Source organism: Mercenaria mercenaria, unplaced genomic scaffold (assembly GCF_021730395.1).
Source record: "Mercenaria mercenaria strain notata unplaced genomic scaffold, MADL_Memer_1 contig_4973, whole genome shotgun sequence".
Taxonomy (NCBI): Eukaryota; Metazoa; Mollusca; class Bivalvia; order Venerida; family Veneridae; genus Mercenaria; species Mercenaria mercenaria.
In genome coordinates, this window is record NW_026463246.1 from 197 (window position 1) to 18,223 (window position 18,027).

The 18,027-nt window shown below is 36.7% G+C and overlaps 1 protein-coding gene across 1 annotated transcript in view; it reads left to right on the forward strand.

Annotated features, from left to right (window-relative positions):
- Nucleotides 1–987: 987 nt before the first annotated feature.
- The window catches only part of LOC128554364 (uncharacterized), a 36,787-nt gene continuing 19,747 nt past the window's right edge, over nt 988–18,027 (forward strand). The window contains exons 1-3 of the mRNA XM_053535648.1: nt 988–2,191; nt 11,616–12,416; nt 15,019–15,269. Of these exons, the coding sequence (XP_053391623.1) occupies nt 1,090–2,191; nt 11,616–12,416; nt 15,019–15,269 (2,154 nt within the window). The 5' untranslated portion in view covers nt 988–1,089. The remainder of the gene's footprint in view (nt 2,192–11,615; nt 12,417–15,018; nt 15,270–18,027) is intronic.

Below are 18,027 nucleotides of genomic sequence, written 5' to 3' on the forward strand. Positions count from 1 at the left end.
CCCAGATCATGTGACATAAGGTGCTTAACTGTGACATAAATTTTTTATGCATTATGTCCCCTTTTACTTTAAATTTAAGGTTGATTTTGATGTATTTTCACTATATCTCAGTTATTACAAAATGGATTTGATTCAAACTTAAAATAGATGTTCCACCACATCACCCACATCATGTGACACAAGTTGCATAACTCTGACACCAATTCTTCATGAATTATGCCCCTTTTTACTTAGAATTTAAGGTTAATTTTGATGTATTTTTACTATATCTCAGTTACTACTGAATGGATTTGATTCAGACTTAAAATAGATGTTCCACCTCATCACCCACATCATGTGACACAAGGTGCATAACTCTGACACCAATTTTTCTTGAATTGTGTCCCCTTTTACCTAGAATTTAAGGTTAATTTTGATGTATTTTCACTATATCACATTCTGATTGGCTTAGAACCAAAGGGAAGTAACCTTTTTTTTTTAACTTTTGTACTGAGTTTCTTCCCCTTAAATTCCAGGAATTAGTCTATTTTTAGGAATCCTATTTTAAGATTTTCAATATTTTAGGTATTTTTCCAACTGTTTTTATTATAAGTCCTGTGTAAAAAGTAAGTACATTTTTCTGTGGTAACATGGGTCGGTAAGACACTTTTTTGTATTCACTTTTAGTGTATCTCTAATATTAGAGATTTTTTATATTTACTAGTATTACTATACTAGTATTATACTAGTATTACTTATATGTGGAAGCCCAGGATGAAGTACTCCAAAGACTAAGTATATTTAAGATTTCTTATGGTTGCCATTCTTCTGTGACAAGACCGTATGGTGGGGGTATGAGTCACTCCTGTGACAGTTCTAGTTTAAGTAACGGTGTGTTTGGAATATAAATGTATTTCCTTCTGTCTTTATATTAAATTTATAAAGGAGACCACAGTGAAATATGTAATGGCACGATGTTCAATATGTCTCTTTCAGCCACTGGGAAACTTCACTCTAACACTGAAGAATGAAGACTTGGAAAAACTTAGGCGAAAAAAGAATTTCAGAAACTTTCAAGATGGTCTAAACAAATTGCACATAAAATTTGATATGGGTGGTACTTTAGAAGTAAAAGTTAAAACATTTTATCAGTTGACATGTATAGATAAACTGATGAAAATGTTGTTACACACAGATCCGGAAAACACTGGTAGTAGGTTTGTAATGACATCTGGAGAGGATGATTTTGAGCACATTCTTGAAGCAGCTGTAACCATTGAAGGTGCCACAGATAGAATTTGGCAAATTATGCTGGTAGAGAAAGCAAATAAAATCAAAGAATTTCGGGAAACTTGTGGCACCATTTCCCATTCAGAAGATGTTCTTACAATTAAAAGAAGAGAAATTACAGCAGGCGACAGTACGTTTGATGATTTTGTAACAGTTTTTAAATCATTTGTGGAAGGAATGAAACCTATGGAGTTCGAGGATATACCAGTAGATGACGAGTTTGTAGATAAAATTCCTACATGGCAAGAAGAAATTGAAAATACTTTAAACAAGCACTGTTGTACTTTTATACAGGAACAAAAAAAGGTTATTGCATACTTTGATTCTTATGAAAAAGCAAAACAGGTTGAACACCTTTTTCTTGTTAAGCTAGGGAAAAGGAAACAAACAGCACGAAGAAGGCAGGTAGTAGCTACTACAAAAGATGGTCCAGAGTCATTGCAGTCAGAATATGTCTCATCATCTGTTACAAAGAAAGCAGATTTTGAATGGAGCAGAGATGCAAAGAGTTGTGCAACATTTAAAACAACAGAAGGAATACAAGTTTATGTGTATAAAGCAAACATACTGAAACTACCAGTAGATTGTATTGTAAATGCAGCAAATGATACTTTGCAACATGGTGGTGGAGTGGCTCAAGTAATAGCTAGAGGTGCTGGACAAGAACTAACTGATGAAGGGAATAGATACATACGAAAGAAGCACAAAATACCTGTTGGACAAGTAGTATCAACAACAGCCGGAAAGCTTCCATATAGCTATGTGATACATGCTGTTGGACCACGTTGGTCAGATTATGCACCACATTATGATAATGATGTTCAAAGATGTGAGAATGATCTCTTCAGTGCACTTTACAATAGTTTCCTAGAAGCCGATAAGAAGGGACTTCAGACAATAGCACTTCCTGCAATAAGTGCTGGTATGTTTCTTATTATAATTTTGATAACTTTGAATTTGCATGGTACAAGTATTGATTGACATAAAGATAGATTTTTAGTAGTTGTTGTGTAAGTATTGATACAGATGTTGTCTCTGTAGGTACATTTTTATAGACGTCAGTTCTGTTGCTGTCCTGACAAAGTTCAACTAAAGTTTGAAATAAACACATTAAAGACAATATACAGATCACTTAACCAAGCTAAGAAATATTTTGCAACAGGCGTAATGTAAAATCTCAATGATGGGCATTCTATAAGTAGTCTTGTTTGATGCATTGACATTGTCTACATTAGTGAAAATACCCAAATAATCTATATCTGCCTTTCATTTATATTGAACAGGTTTTTGTCGCGCCCGCTTGCGGAAGTGAAAACATAGTCATCAAAATGGCTGTTCAGTGTTTGTGCGTTAGTGCATACATCCAGATTTTGTTTGTCTTGACAATAACTACATGGAGCAATCTTGTTTATATTTGGCTTGAATGTTCACCTCAATGAGACGGAGTGTCATGTGCAAACCTCAGGTTCCTATCTCAGAAGTCAAGGTCACACTTGGAGGTCAAAGGTCATGTCAAATCTTGTCCATGCCATAAATTTACATGTACAAAGGAATCTTGTTTATATTGAGCATGATTGTTACCCTCAATGAGACAGAGTGTCATGTGCAAATCCCAGGTTTCTACCTCAAAGTCAAGGTCACAATCAGGGGTCAAAGGTCATTTTAGGGCTTGTCCAGGCCATTTTTGGGTTAAGTGTGAAACAGTCTTTCTTATTTGGACTAAATGTGCACCTCTATGAGACAGAGTGTCGCTATTGTGTCATCTGGGGTCAAAAACTAGGTCACCAGGTCAAATCAAAGGAAAAGCTTGATAACACTCTAGAGGCAACATTTATGACTGTATCTTCATGAAACTTAGTCAGAATGTTAATCTTGATGATCTTTAGGTCAGGTTTGAATCTGGGTCATGTGGGTTTAAAAACTAGGTCACCAAGTCAAATAAAAGGAAAAGCTTGTTTATACTCTAGAGACCACATTTATGACCATATCTTAATGAAACTTGGTCAGAATGTTAACTTGGATGATCTTTAGGTCAAGTTTAAATCTGGGTCAGGTGGGGTCAAAAACTAGGTCACCAGTTCAAATAAAAGGAAAAGCTTGTTAACACTCTAGAGGCCACATTTATGATGTATCTTCATGAAACTTAATCAGAATATTAATCTTGATGATCTTTAGGTCAAGTTTGAATCTGGGTCATGTGGTTTCAAAAACTAGGTCACCAGGTCAAATCAAATGAAAAGCTTGTTAACACTCTAGATGCCACATTTATGACAACATCTCTATGAAACTTGGTCAGAATGTTAATCTTGATGATCTTGAGATCAAGTTCAAATCTAGGTCAAGTGGAGCCAGAAACTAGGTCACCAGGTCAAACCAAAGGTAAAGCTTGTTAACACTCTAGAGGCCACATTTATGATATATCTTAATGAAACTTGGTCAGAATGTTAATCTTGATGATCTTTAGGTCAAGTTCAAATCTGAGTCAGCTTGGGTCAAAAACTAGGTCAACAGGTCAAATCAAAAGGAAAAGCTAGTTAACACTATAAGCCACATTTATGACCGTATCTTAATGAAACTTAGTCAGAATGTTAATCTTCGACTCAGTCCCCGCCCATGATGAAAATAATGCACAGAGGGGCACCTGGGGTCTTCCTCTACCATCAAAGCTGGAAAGTTGCCATATGACCTATAATTGTGTCAGTTTTTTAATTGGACAGTTTATAAAGGGATTCTAATATTATATGGCATAAATGTACACCATGATAAGAAAACATGTCATGCATGCACAATACCTAGACCCCTAGCTCAGAGGTCAAGGTCGCTCTTGGAAATCAAAGGTCAAGAGGACTTTTTTCTTCTCTGGGTTGTAACTTGACTCTTCATAATGAGATTTTGATATTACTTTGCACAAATGTTTCCCATAATAAAATGATGTGTCATCTGCAACACCCAGACCCCTATTTCAACCATTTGACCTAGAACCTTCAAACTTCATAGGGTGGTAGGGCTTATGGAGTAGACGGCCCCTTTTGTTTTGGGGTCACTCCGTCAAAGGTCAAGGTCACAGGGGCCTGAACATGGAAAACCATTTCCGATCAATAACTTGAGAACCATTTGACCCACAATGTTGAAACTTGATAGGATGATTGTTCATGCAGAGTAGATGACCCCTATTGTTTTGGGGTCACTCTGTTAAAGGTCAAGGTCACAGGGGCCTGAACATGGAAAACCATTTCCGATCAATAACTTGAGAACCACATGACCCAGAATGTTGATACTTCATAGGATGATTGGACATGCAGAGTAGATGACCCTATGGATTTTGGAGTCACTCTATTAAAGATCAAGGTCACAGCAGACAGAACATGGAAATCCATTTCTGGTCAATAGCTTGAGAACTATTTGACCTAGAACCTTCAAACTTCATAGAGTGATAGGACTTACAGAGTAGATGACAACTAATGTTTTTGGGGACACTCCATCAAAGGTCAAGGTCACAGGGGGCTGAACATAGAAAACTCTTTCCAATCAATAAGTTGAGAACAACTTTACCCAGAATATTGAAACATAATAGGATGATTGGACATGCAGAGTAGATGACTCCTATTGATTTTGGGATCACTCTGTTAAAGGTCAAGGTCACAGGGACCTGAACATGGAAAGCCATTTCCGATCAATAACTTGAGAACCCAGGTTTTTTTTTTTAGTATTTTGGGAATGGTAGCAGTACCCATGCAGTTGGGAAAAATCGCATCATTTTTTGTCAAATTGGGAAATTTCTATGAAGCACATTTTATAGTAATTAATTCAATATAACAGTTGAAAAAGCTCATCATTAATACAGTCATTCAAATATCATTTAACAGAGTAATCTCTCTGTTTTTAGCAGTCTTGAACTTTCAATAACATCTCGTGTGAGTATGAATGTATCGATTCACTCGTCGGAAATGGCAGTTCGCCAGACCAACAGTGACAGAGTCTTTCCCCGTTATTGCTTGGCGATGCACCCTCTCCTTCTTGAACATTCTGTAGTTTCGAAAGCATTTCATCGATTTTTATCTCTTTTTCCGACTGCCTTTATCTTTTTTGGTAGTAATTTGCTGTTGTTTGACATTTTATCAGTAAAACGGGAATTGATGCAAGTAACAATCTTACCTCCTACTAATATTCTGTTTTGTCCCCAAACCCGCATTCTTTTACAACGGTAGTTATGAAACGTTTGAGTGTGAAATGAAATTTACGCAGTCGTAAAAAACACAATGCGTCTCATTTCACGGCCGATTAACTTTCAATTTTAATTTTTTGAAATGGGAATTTTTTTATCAACGATTGGGAAAAATGGACACTTTTTGGCATTGGGAACAGTACCGTGCGTCAACAACTTGTAAAAAAATCTTCTTCTCAAAAACCACTGGGCAGAATTACACCAAACTTCACAGGAATGATCCTTGGGTGGCCCCCTTTCAAAATTATTCAAAGAATTGAATTCCATGCAGAACTCTGGTTGCCATGGCAACCGAAAGGAAAAACTTTAAAAATCTTCTTCTCAAAAACCAGAAGCCTAGAGCTTAGATATTTGGTGTGAAGCATTGCCTAGTGGACCTCTACCAAATTTGTTCAAATCATGACCCCGGGGTCAAAATTGACCCCGCCCCAGTGGTCACTTGATTTTACATAGAAAAATCTTAAAAAATCTTCTTCTCAAAAACCAGAAGCCCTAGAGCTGAGATATTTGACATGTAGCATTGCCTAGTGGACCTCTACTAAAGTTGTTCAAATCATGACCCCGGGGTCAAAATTGACCCTGCCCTAGGGGTCACTTGATTTTACATAGGAAAATCTTCAAAAATTTTCTAAAAATAAACCAGAAGGCCTAGAGCTTAGATATTTCACATATAGCATTGCCTAGTGGACCTCTACAACATTTGTTCAAATCATGGCCCCTCGGGTCAAAATTGACCCCCGCCCCAGGGGTCACTTGATTTTACATAGGAAAATCTTCAAAAATTTTCTAAAACTAAACCAGAAGGCCTAGAGCTTAGATATTTCACTTGTAACATTACCTAGTGGACCTCAACAAAATTTGTTCAAATCATGTCCCCCAGGGTCAAAATTGACCCCGCCCCAGGGGTCACTTCATTTTACATAGGAAAATCTTCAAAAAATTTCTAAAAATAAACCAGAAGGCCTAGATCTTATATATTTGACCTGTAGCATTACCTAATAGACTTCTACAAAATTTGTTCAAATCATGATCCCCGGGGTCCCCGCCCCATGGGGTTCCTTGATTGTACATAGAAAAATCTTCAAAATTTTCTAAAATGAACTAGAAGGCCTAGAGCTTAGATATTTGACATGTAGCATTGCTTAGTGGACCTCTACAAACTTTGTTCAAATCATGACCCCCGGGTTAAAATTGCCCCCGCCCCAGGGGTTACTTGATTGTACATCTGAAAATCTTCCAAAAAATTTCTAAAAATCATCAGTTTGACATTTGAAACATGTAGCTCATATTACTCAGGTGAGCGATCCAGGGTCATCATGACCCTCTTGTTCTATTTTTTTACGGAATGAATCATATTTTAGCTTCCAAGACAAATCCAATGCAGATAACTTAAATTTTCACGAAAAAATGCAATCAGACGATGAGAGGGACTGAATCTGGGCATATAAATTGACGGAGTGACCTCAGTAAACTGTCCATATCTTACTTAAAACTGAACATTTCTTGATGAAACTTTGTAAGACATTTGGTATTGGATCATGTTTGACAAGATCACTGTAAAATTGGAAAATGTGATACGAAACATTCATCTGTAGGTCAGAGACCACCAATTCAAAAAAGTACAGGGGACTTACTGGGAATGAGGTAAGTGTATACCTGGGAATAAGGTAATGGCTGTGCATTCTGATTGGTCAGTCATGTAAACAAACCCAGGAAGTGATTATTTTTTCAAAATTTATATTTTTTCACTGCATTTACAGTATTTTATTATACATTTTGACAAAATTTGCTACATTTTATGTGTATTGAAAAAAAGTTTTATCAAACGAATTTCTCCTGCCATGCCAACAATGTAAACAGGGGTCATCTCATTCACACAAAAATTACTTAAATAAAGTATCACTATTCATATGTTTTTCGTCCAATATTTTGGTAGAACTAAGATAGTTTTTGAAAAACATGTAATTAGATATACATGTTTTGATGTACGGGAGGCCGTACACACCATAATGATATAATGTAAGTCTATGGGGAAACAATTGGTGATCTCTAACCTATAGGGAAACAACTCTCCACGCTGTCTACAATAAAATCAAAGATTGCCGTTACATACCGTAAAAGATCAAGTATTTTTTTTCTTAAACAATTTTAATTTCATATAAATTTAATATTATTCTGATGAAAGAATATAAAAAGTCATAGATATGATACTAATTAAAGATCGAGTATTATCTCCAACCGAGATCAAACTGTGAACAACAAAACTGACATGAGGTGTCACGCTTATTGCCGATAATTACTGGCCATTTAATAAACAGCAGACTGTGTTCTAAATTATGTTTTCTCTCCCTTTTTATTAGCTCACCTGAGCAGTGAGTTTTTGTGATCATTCGATGTCCGGCGTCTGTCTGTTTGTCTGTCTGTCTGTCTGTCTGTCTGTCAACATTTAGCTTGTGTATGCGATAGAGGCTTTATTTTTCAATTGATCTTCATGAATTTTGGTAAGATTGTTAACCTTGATGAAGTCTAGGATAATTTTGAAAACGGGTCATCTGGAGTCAAAAACTAGGTCACTAGGTCAAATCAAAGAAAAACCTTGTGTATGCAATAGAGGCTGTATTTTTCAATTGATCTTCATGAATTTTGGTCAGAATGATAACCTTGATGAAATATAGATCAAGTTTGAAATTGGGTCATCTGGGGTCAAAAACTAGGTCACTAGGTCAAATTGTAGAAAAACCTTGTCTATGCGATAGAGGCTGTATTTGTCAACTGATCTTCATGAAATTTTGTCAGAATGATAACCTTGATGAAATCTAGACCAAGTTCAAAAATGGGTCATCTGGGGTCAAAAACTAGGTCACTAGGTCAAATTATAGAAAAACCTTGTGTATGAGATAGAGACTATATTTTTCAATTGATTTTCATGAAATTTCGTCAGACTGATTGCCTTGATGAAATCTAGGTCGAATTTGAATATAGGTCATCTAGGTTCAAAAACTAGGTCAAATTATAGAAAAATCTTGTGTATGCGATAGAGACTGTATTTTTCAATTGATTTTCATGAAGTTTTGTCAGAATGATTGCCTTGGTGAAATCTAGGTCGAGTTTGAATATGGGTCATCTAGGGTCAAAAAGTAGGTCACTAGGTCAAATCAAATAAAAACCTTGTGTATGAAATAGAGACTGTATTTTTCAATTGATCTTTATGAAATTTGATCAGAGTGATTGCCTTGATAAAATCTAGGTAAAGTTTGAATATGGGTCATCTTGGATTAAAAACTAGGTCACCTAGATATATTTAAGAAAATACTTATTTAAATTCAAGAGACCACATTTTTGGTCCAATCTTAATGAGATTGGCCAGAATATTTGTTTCCATGAAATCACTAGGTCAAACAAGCTTACACTGTTATGGTGTGTTTCTCAGGTGTGTGATCTAGGGCCATCTTGGCCCTCTTGTTCTGGTTTCCAGTTTGCTTTGATTGAAGACCTCTCTAATTGTTGTTTTTGCGCTTCAGTCAGTCATCGTCTTTTAATCGTTTTAATTACCGTTACTCTGCATACATGCCTAGGGCAAATACACAGCACTTGTATGAAGTCGCCGAGTGTCATATCTGCATATTGAATGACAGTTTTTTTGGGACGTCTTCTATTTTGACAAATGATTGGCGGGTAATGCAAAGGGGTGGTGCTGAAAGGGCAAAAGGGCGCTGAAGAAAGGCAAAAGGGCGGCAATTTGGACAGAAGGGCAATGATAAAACAGGGCAGGGTGCGGCACTTTTAGGGAAACGAACAAAATGGCTGTTTACAATTTTATTTTCGCTTGTATTCACTCCGGACTATCGGCGGGGAAAATAAAAATAAAATTAGCGAAAATCACTTTCATTTTTATTTCAAAATCGAAAAAATCGGCTCGGCACTCCCGAAAGCAAGAAAATTAAAAAATTCTGGCCTAAGTCAGCCAAGTTTTATAACTAGCCAAATTGGCCCAGGAATTTCAGAAATATTGGCCTTGAATTACCAAAAATCGCTCTGTACACACTTGTCCGCACTCTAAGTCAAACATTTCTCATCTGATCTTCACCAAACTTGAACAAAATGTGATTGCCAATAAGTCCTCGGCCAAGTTGGATAACTAGCCAAATCGGCCCTGGTACTTCAGAATTATGGCCCTTGAATTACAGAAAATCGCTCTGTACATATTTTTGAACATTGCTCATCTGATCTTCATAAAATTTTAGAAAAGTCAGGGAAAAATGAAATTCTGAGTCGATGTTTAAAAAGTTCAGTGGCTGTGCCAGTCTTCAAGCAATATTTATAAGTATTTCCAAACACATTTTGGTGTAATTGTGTATAAACATAATTTAGATGTGTTTGAATCAATTTCATTTTTATGTAAACTTTCATTATAATGTTTACACTCTTATATTTTTGGTATTTGTTAATGAAAGTTTGTTATATCTTAAACAAAATAAATATAAAAGACTGGATTGGACGGCTGTAGTGGAGGAGGATACTGAAAAAATATGGTGGTATTGGTCAGTGAAAAGTATGGTTTAGTCAGGGAAAAGTCAGGGAATTTCATTTTCTCAACTAAGTGGCAACCCTGGCTGATGGTGGAGACATATTGTTTTCACCCTGTCCATCCATCCATCTGTCTGTCTGTCTGTCTGTCAGTCACACATTATTTCAGATAGATAACTGTAGAAAACTGTTTGACCTAGAACCTTCAAACTTCATGTGGTGATAGGCCTAAAGGAGTATATGACCTTATTGTTTTGGGGTCACTTCATCAAAGGTCAAGGTCACAGGGGCCTGAATATGGAAACCTGTTTCGAATCAATAACTTGGGAACCACTTGACCTACTATGATGAAACTTAATGGGTTGATTGGACATGCAGAGTAGATGACTCCTATTGATTTTGGGGTCACTTCATCAAAGGTCAAGGTCACAGGGATCAGAATCTGTCACACTTCATTTCTAATCAATAACTGAAGAACCATTTGACCTAGATTCAACTTAACTGCATAAACTGCATAAGTTGATAGAGCTTAATAGTAGATGATCCCTATTATTTCCGGGGTCATTCCATCAAAGATAAAGGTCACAGGGGTCTGAAAATGGAAAACTCTCAGAACAATACCCGGTAACTTGAGAACTACTTGATCTAAAATGTTGAAACCTCATAGGTTGATTGGAAATGTAGAGCATGACCTTTATTGTTTTTGGGGTCACTCCATTCAAGGTCAAGTTTACAGGAGACTGAACATGGAAAACAGTTTGTGATCATAACCTGAGAACTACTTGACCCAGAATGATGAAACTTAATAGGATGATTGGACATGCAGAGCAGATGACCGCTATTGATTTTGGGGTCACTCATGGAAAGTCAATGTCAAAGGGGCCTGAAAATGGAAAACTGTTTCCTATCAGTAACAAACATAATCACATACACTGATAGTTCTTTGTTTCATTATAGCTGATCAAAAGATACCAGGCAGTTTTTAGAACATCATCAGCAGGCCTTGCTAATTGTATGCTTCATCTAAAAATATGGTTGTGGCAGCAAAATGAATACATTGTCAGCTTTAAAAAGGTTTTATTTTTATATGATGATTATCTGCGGCCATTAGATATCCCCTATTTTGGGAACTTAATAGTTAAGTTCAAGGTCAGAGTGACCTAAGGACTGGAAATTATTTCCAATCAATAATATGGGAGAGCTTTGGCATACATAACTTCATTTTATGATTGCTGTAGGTCAGTTAATGTTGGGGTAAGTAGGGCAAGCATCATGGTTGCAGTAACCTCAGAAGGAAAAATGCTTGGGCTTATGGCGATCAGACTTTATTTTCTAGATTCTAAGGTCAGAAGGTAAAGGTCAAGGTTACCTTACTATTGAGACTTGAGTACAAAGGAATACTTAGATTTTCAGTCACCATTCTTCATAGGATGACTGTGATCAATAGATTACCCCTATAGAGCCAGCTTTTTCCGTTAAGTAAAATAACATGGGATAGAGTTTGTTTTTTGTGTGTGCATGTCTTTTAAACTCTTCCCATAATTAAGTGTTAAAGTGAAAAAGTGCTTCAAAATGACTATTTATTTTGTTTCAGCCATATTTGCAGTTCCTATTGATCTTTGTGTCAGTCAGTATGTTGAGGCAGCAATTCATTATAGTTTGAAGGAAAGTTCTAGGACAAACATTAAAGAAATACATTTCATTGATATAAATCCAAGAATTGTACGAGCAATTCAAAGTGAATTTGAAACAGTTTTGGTTCAGGCAAAAGTATCACCATATGATAGACAGAAGCATGTGCAGTTGCCACGTGGGTACAGACACAGGTCCCCAAAAACTAACAATGAAGCATCTTGCCAGAACTTTAAGTTTCAAAATAATGGCAGAAGAACACACAACCAGTCTGTGTATGAAAAAAAAGGAGCAGACCTTATGAAAGATGTTTCATTTAGTCCAGGAGAGGTAACAATGTACAGTGAAGGAGACAAACGTGTTTACCTGCTAGGTGGAACAGAAGAGCATAGACTTTTTGTATACACCAGTGATATTGTAAAAGTTAAAGATTCAGCAATAGTTGTACCTTTGGATGAGTATCGTATGGTAGGTGAAATTGGAAAGGCTGTTAATGGAGCTATAGATAAAAATGTGCAAACAAACTATAGACGAGCTGTAGAAGATTTATTACCTGTAGGATCTGCAACAGGCACCGTAGCAATAACGAAAGGGTTTGGATCAGGTTTTACTCGTATTATTCACATTGTGTTTCCATATAGGGAGAGAGAACAAGACATTATGTATAGAAGGAAAACTTTGATAGCAGCATTTCAGAATATCTTTCTGGAAGCAATGAAGGAAAAGGATGTGAAAAAAGTAGCTACAACAATTTTTGGAATAGGTTAGTACTGATTTTATATTTCTTTTGAAATAATAATGAAGAATATTTATAAAGTATTGATAAATCTATGCTATTGATTAAGCATGTATTCAAATTGTAGGAATGTATACTGATTTTGTGCTGGATTTCTTTCAGTCAGACCAGAGTTAAGGCCCTTGATTGTCAAGAATATGCATAAATGGGATACAAAAATTGTGTCAATCCCCGCCCGCTTAGCTCAGTAGGGAGAGCGTTGGTCTACAGATTGCGGGGTTGCGAGTTTGATCCTGGGTGGGGCGTATGTTCTCCATGACGATTTGATAAAAGACATTGTGTCTGAAATCATTCGTCCTCCACCTCTGATAATTCATGTGGGGAAGTTGGCAGTTACTTGTGGAGAACAGGTTTGTACTGGTACAGAATCCAGGAACACTGGTTACTGCCCGCTGTAACATGACTGAAATACTGTTGAAAAACAGTGTTAAACCCAAAACAAACAAACAAAATTGTGTTGCATGTATCTCAAAAAGTATGACGTAAGAGTCATAAAACATATATAGCATGTGATGTTGTGCACCTGGTATTATGTTTATGATTTCACTCAACCAGACTGGAGTTATGATCCTTGTCTGAAAAATACACAAAAAAGTGCTTAAAAGTTTATTTTGCATTATCATAAAGTATTTAACTTGTAATTATGAAACCCTGTAAGAATATAACAAGCATGTGAATTTGTACACCTGAGTTTTTTAGCCCAGGGTGAGCTATTTTGATCGCTCACCGTCCGGCATCAGGATGGCGTCCTTCTAGCGTCTGTCCATCCACACTTTCCTTTAAACAACATTTTCACCTAAACCACCAGGACAATTTTGATGAAACTTCACAGGGATGTTCCTAAGTTGGTCTTCTTAAAATAGTGTTCAAAGAATTGAATTCCATACAGAATAATTCTGGGGACAACCAAAAGGGAAAAAATTGAAAATCTTCTTGTCCAAAACCACAGGTCCTAGGGCTTTGATATTTGGTATGTAGCATCATCTAGTGGTTTTCTATCAAGATTGTTCAAATTATTCCTCTAGGGTCAAATATGGCTTCGCCTTGGGTGTCACATGGTTTATATAGACTAATATAAGGAAAACTTTGAAAATCTTCTTATCCAAAACCACAGGGCCTAGGGCTTTGATATTTGGTATGTAGCATCATCTAGAGGTCCTCTACTAAGTGTATTCAAATTATACCCCTGGGGTCAAATATGGCCCCGCTCTGGGGTCACATGGTTTATATAGACTTATATAGGGAAAAAGTTTAAAAATCTTCTTGTACAAAACCACATGGCCTACGGCTTTGATATTTAGTAGTGATGGGCAAATCGGTTAGATGTGCCAACCGATTAATCGGCATAATCGGACAGGCCAACCGATTCGATTAATCGGATATAATCGGATAATCGGTTACTCTAGTTGCATATATATAAGTTCACTTCACAGTGTATGTTTTATGTCATTACTTAAGAAATGAACTTCACAGACATCAAATATCCTATTTCTATTGTATCCCTTCATAAACACAAGTAAGTTAACAGCATAAAAATATTTGTGAAGATAGAAAACTTCAAATCAGGTACTCGTTTTAATTTCACCAATGACTTATTCAGTGATATTGTGTTATTAAATTGTTTGGAGCAAAAAAGTATTAATTAAAAAGCTTATTAATTCTTAGTTTACAGCTGGAATGATTTCAGTCCCACAAAATAAAAAATTGAAAATACCTTTGCTAATATGCTTGCCTAAGTCTTTCGGCATGCTATGCATACTGCCATACTTATGTCAAGAGTTTAGGTTGATGGTTTTCCCGGCTTAATTTTGTATAAGCCATATATCTTCCAAAATATTGGTGATCACAGAAGACCTCAGTTTTTGTCGGGACTTTGGAGGAAGCCATTTTTAAATAGAGTAGTTTCCCTTGGCGAAATTGTCCCAAAGAATCATAAATACCAGAAAGAAAAAGGTCAAAAACAACTGAATCATCCGTTTAGGATGCCAAGTAATTAATCGGTCAGGGAAAAGTGAAGTCGGCGATCGCGCTCATGAATGCAACGCCGACGATTATTCGATTGTCGCCGATTGTCGGCCCATCACTAATATTTAGTATGTAGCATTGTGTAGTAGTCCTTTACCAAGATTGCTCAAATCATGACCCTGGGGGTCAATATATGCCACACCCAACGCTCTCTTGTTTTACATTGACATATAAAAAATTATTATCAACATGTGAAGCTGTGTACCCACACCTGGTCACCCCCATTGCCTTGGTCACCCCTCCCTACCCCCCATCCCACGTCCTCTTGTGGTGAGTTCAACTTAGTCACTACTTTTGGTCAGTCAGTGTATGTGCATGCGTGGGTGCCTCCGTCTGTCCATGCTTCCATCCGATTTTGTCCGGACCATAACTTTAACATGCATGGACCAATCTTGTTTATATTTGACAAGAATGTTAACCTCAAGGAGAAAGAGTGTCATGCAAAAACCCAATGTTCCTATCTCAAAAGTCAAGGTTCTGAAGGAATAACTGCAAATCTTTTCATTTCTGTATACATTCTATTTCATTTATTTATCAAATCCAGATGACAAGAAGAAAGAAGAAGTAGAATTTGGAGCTAATGCATTTCTCGAGGGATATCAACATTTTCTAAATGTAATGAGGCAGTCGGGAAATTTAAAATTAGAAGTTCATCTTGTATTGCGAAATGGTCAATATATAGAAAGGGTTCGCTCGACTTTTGATACCTTTGTGCAGAGGCAACAAGAAGCTCAACAAAATATTTCTGCTGCTAGAGGAATGAAGGATTCAGCTTCTGAATATCACCCTGAACCGGTAAACACTCCATATAACAGGTTTTAAAGTCAGTGTACAAAGGCATTCTGGATTATTAATTTTACCACCATGTACATGTATATAATTTGCCTTATTCTAATTTTATTTTAAGCTTATATCATTTTTAGCTCCATCGGAGAATAATGGGGCTATTCTACTCACCCCGGCGTCGGCGTCAGTGTTAGCTTTCTTGGTTAAAGTTTTTCGGCAACCTTTGTTTTTCTGTTATATCTTTGTTACTATTGCTTATATCTTACTGTATCTTCACATAAACATTGTCAAGCATACAAACAAATTATGTGCAGGGGCTGGGTCCGTTATACCCAAGGTCAAGGTCACCAAGGTGTTATACTTAGGTTATTTTTAAGGTTAAAGTTTTCTGGCAACCTTTGTTTTTCTGTCATATCTTTGTTACTATTGCTTATATCTTACTGTAACTTCATATAAACATTGTCCAGCGTACAAACAAAGTATGTGCAGGGGCTGGGCCCATTATACACAAGGTCAAGGTCACCAAGGTGTTATACTTAGGTTATTTTTAAGGTTAAAAGTTTTACGGCAACCTTTGCTTTTCTGTCATATTTTTGTAACTATTGCTTATATCTTACTGTAACTTCAAATAAACATTGTCCAGCATACAAACAGTATGTGCAGGGGCTGGGCCCATTATACCTAAGGTCAAGGTCACCAAGGTGTTGTACTTGGAATTATTTTCATGTTAATTTTTCGAAAGCTTCGTTTATAGACATATCTTTGGTACTTTAAAAGATAATGACTTGAAATTGAAAAATTTCTTTATAATCATCATCTGCATGTGGGGTTACAATCCCCATAACTCTAATTGTATTTTTGACAGAATTATGCCCCTTTCATACTTAAAGTTTTTTGGCAATCTTTGCTTTCTGGATATAACTTTAGTACAAGATATGATAATGACTTGAAACTTAAAATGTATCTTTATCATCATCATCTGCATGTTAGGTAACAATCCCCATAACTCTGATTTGTATTTTTGACCAAATTATGCCCCTTTCATACTTAATTTTTTGACAAACTTCATTTTCTGGGCATAACTTTGGTACTATATAAGATAATGGCTTGAAACTCAAAATACATCTTTACCATCATCATCAGTACCCCTTTCATACTTGGCCTTTAACCCCTATGAATAGTAGGGTCTTTTTATATCTTGGTGTATTTTCCTTTTTAAGTAGAGGTCTCTTATTGAGACATTAATTCATTTTACTGTCAAATCTCCGAATAGTGGAGTGCGCTGTCTTATGGACAGCTCTTGTTATACACCCATTTTGGAAAAATAGGACTTGCTATGTGATGGCATGTGAGTCTGTCCATCCGTCCGTGCTTACATTGCATACTTTGGTGGCTATAAGAACAATAGATAATTGTAATTGTTTAGCTCACCTGTCACATAGTGACAAGGTGAGCTTTTGTGATCACCCTTCAACAGTCCGTGCATGCGTGCGTCCATGCATCCTTCAACAATTTCTTGTCTGCACGATAGCGGTTTCATTTATGATTTTATTTTAACCAAACTTGCACACAACTTGTATCACCATAAGATCTTGGTTCCTTTCTTGAACTGGCCAGATCCCATCATAGGTTCCAGAGTTATGGCCCCTAAAAGGGCCAAAATTAGCTGTTTTGACCTTGTCTGCACAATAGCAGCTTCATTTATGATTTGAATTTAATCAAACTTGCATAAAACTTGTGTCACCATAAGATCTCAGTTCCTTTATTGAACCGGCCAGATCCCATAATGGGTTTCAGAGTTATGGCCTCTGAAAGGGCCAAAATTAGCTATTTTGAACTTGTCTGCACAATAGCAGCTTTATTTATGATTGGTTCCTTTCTTGAACTGGCCAGATTCCGTTATGGGTTCCAGGGTTATGGCCCCTGAAAGGGCCAGAATTAGCTATTTTGACCTTGTCTGCACAGTAGCAGCTTCATTTATGAATTTATTTTAACCAAACTTGCACACAACTTGTATCACCATAAGATCTTGGTTCCTTTCTTGAACTGGCCAGATTCCTTTATGGGTTCCAGAGTGATGGCCCCTGCAAGGGCCAAAATTAGCTATTTTGACCTTGTCTGCACAATAGCAGCTTCATTTATGATTTGAATTTAATCAGACTTGCATAAAACTTGTGTCACCATAAGATCTCAGTTCCTTTATTGAACCGGCCAGATCCCATAATGGGTTTCAGAGTTATGGCCTCTGAAAGGGCCAAAATTAGCTATTTTGACCTTGTCTGCACAATAGCAGCTTCATTTATGATTTGATTTTAACCAAACTTGCACACAACTTGTATCACAACAAGATCTTGGTTCCTTTCTTGAACTGGCCAGATTCCATTATGGGTTCCAGAGTTATGGCCCCTGATAGGGCCAGAACTAGCTATTTCAACCTTCTCTGCACTATAGCAGCTTCATTTATGATTTGAATTTAATCAAACTTGCATAAAACTTGTGTCACCATAAGATCTTGGTTCCTTTCTTGAACCAGCCAGATCCCATAATGGGTTCTAGAGTTATGGTCCCTGAAAGGGCCAAAATTAGCTGTTTTGACCTTATCTGCACAATAGCAGCTTCATTTATGATTTGATTTTAACCAAACTTGCACACAACTTGTATCACCATAAAATCTCGATTCCTCTTTATACGCCCGAAGGGATGTATTATGTTATGGTCTGTCTGTTGGTTAGCAATTTCCCTTCCGCTCTGTAACTCTTGAACCCCT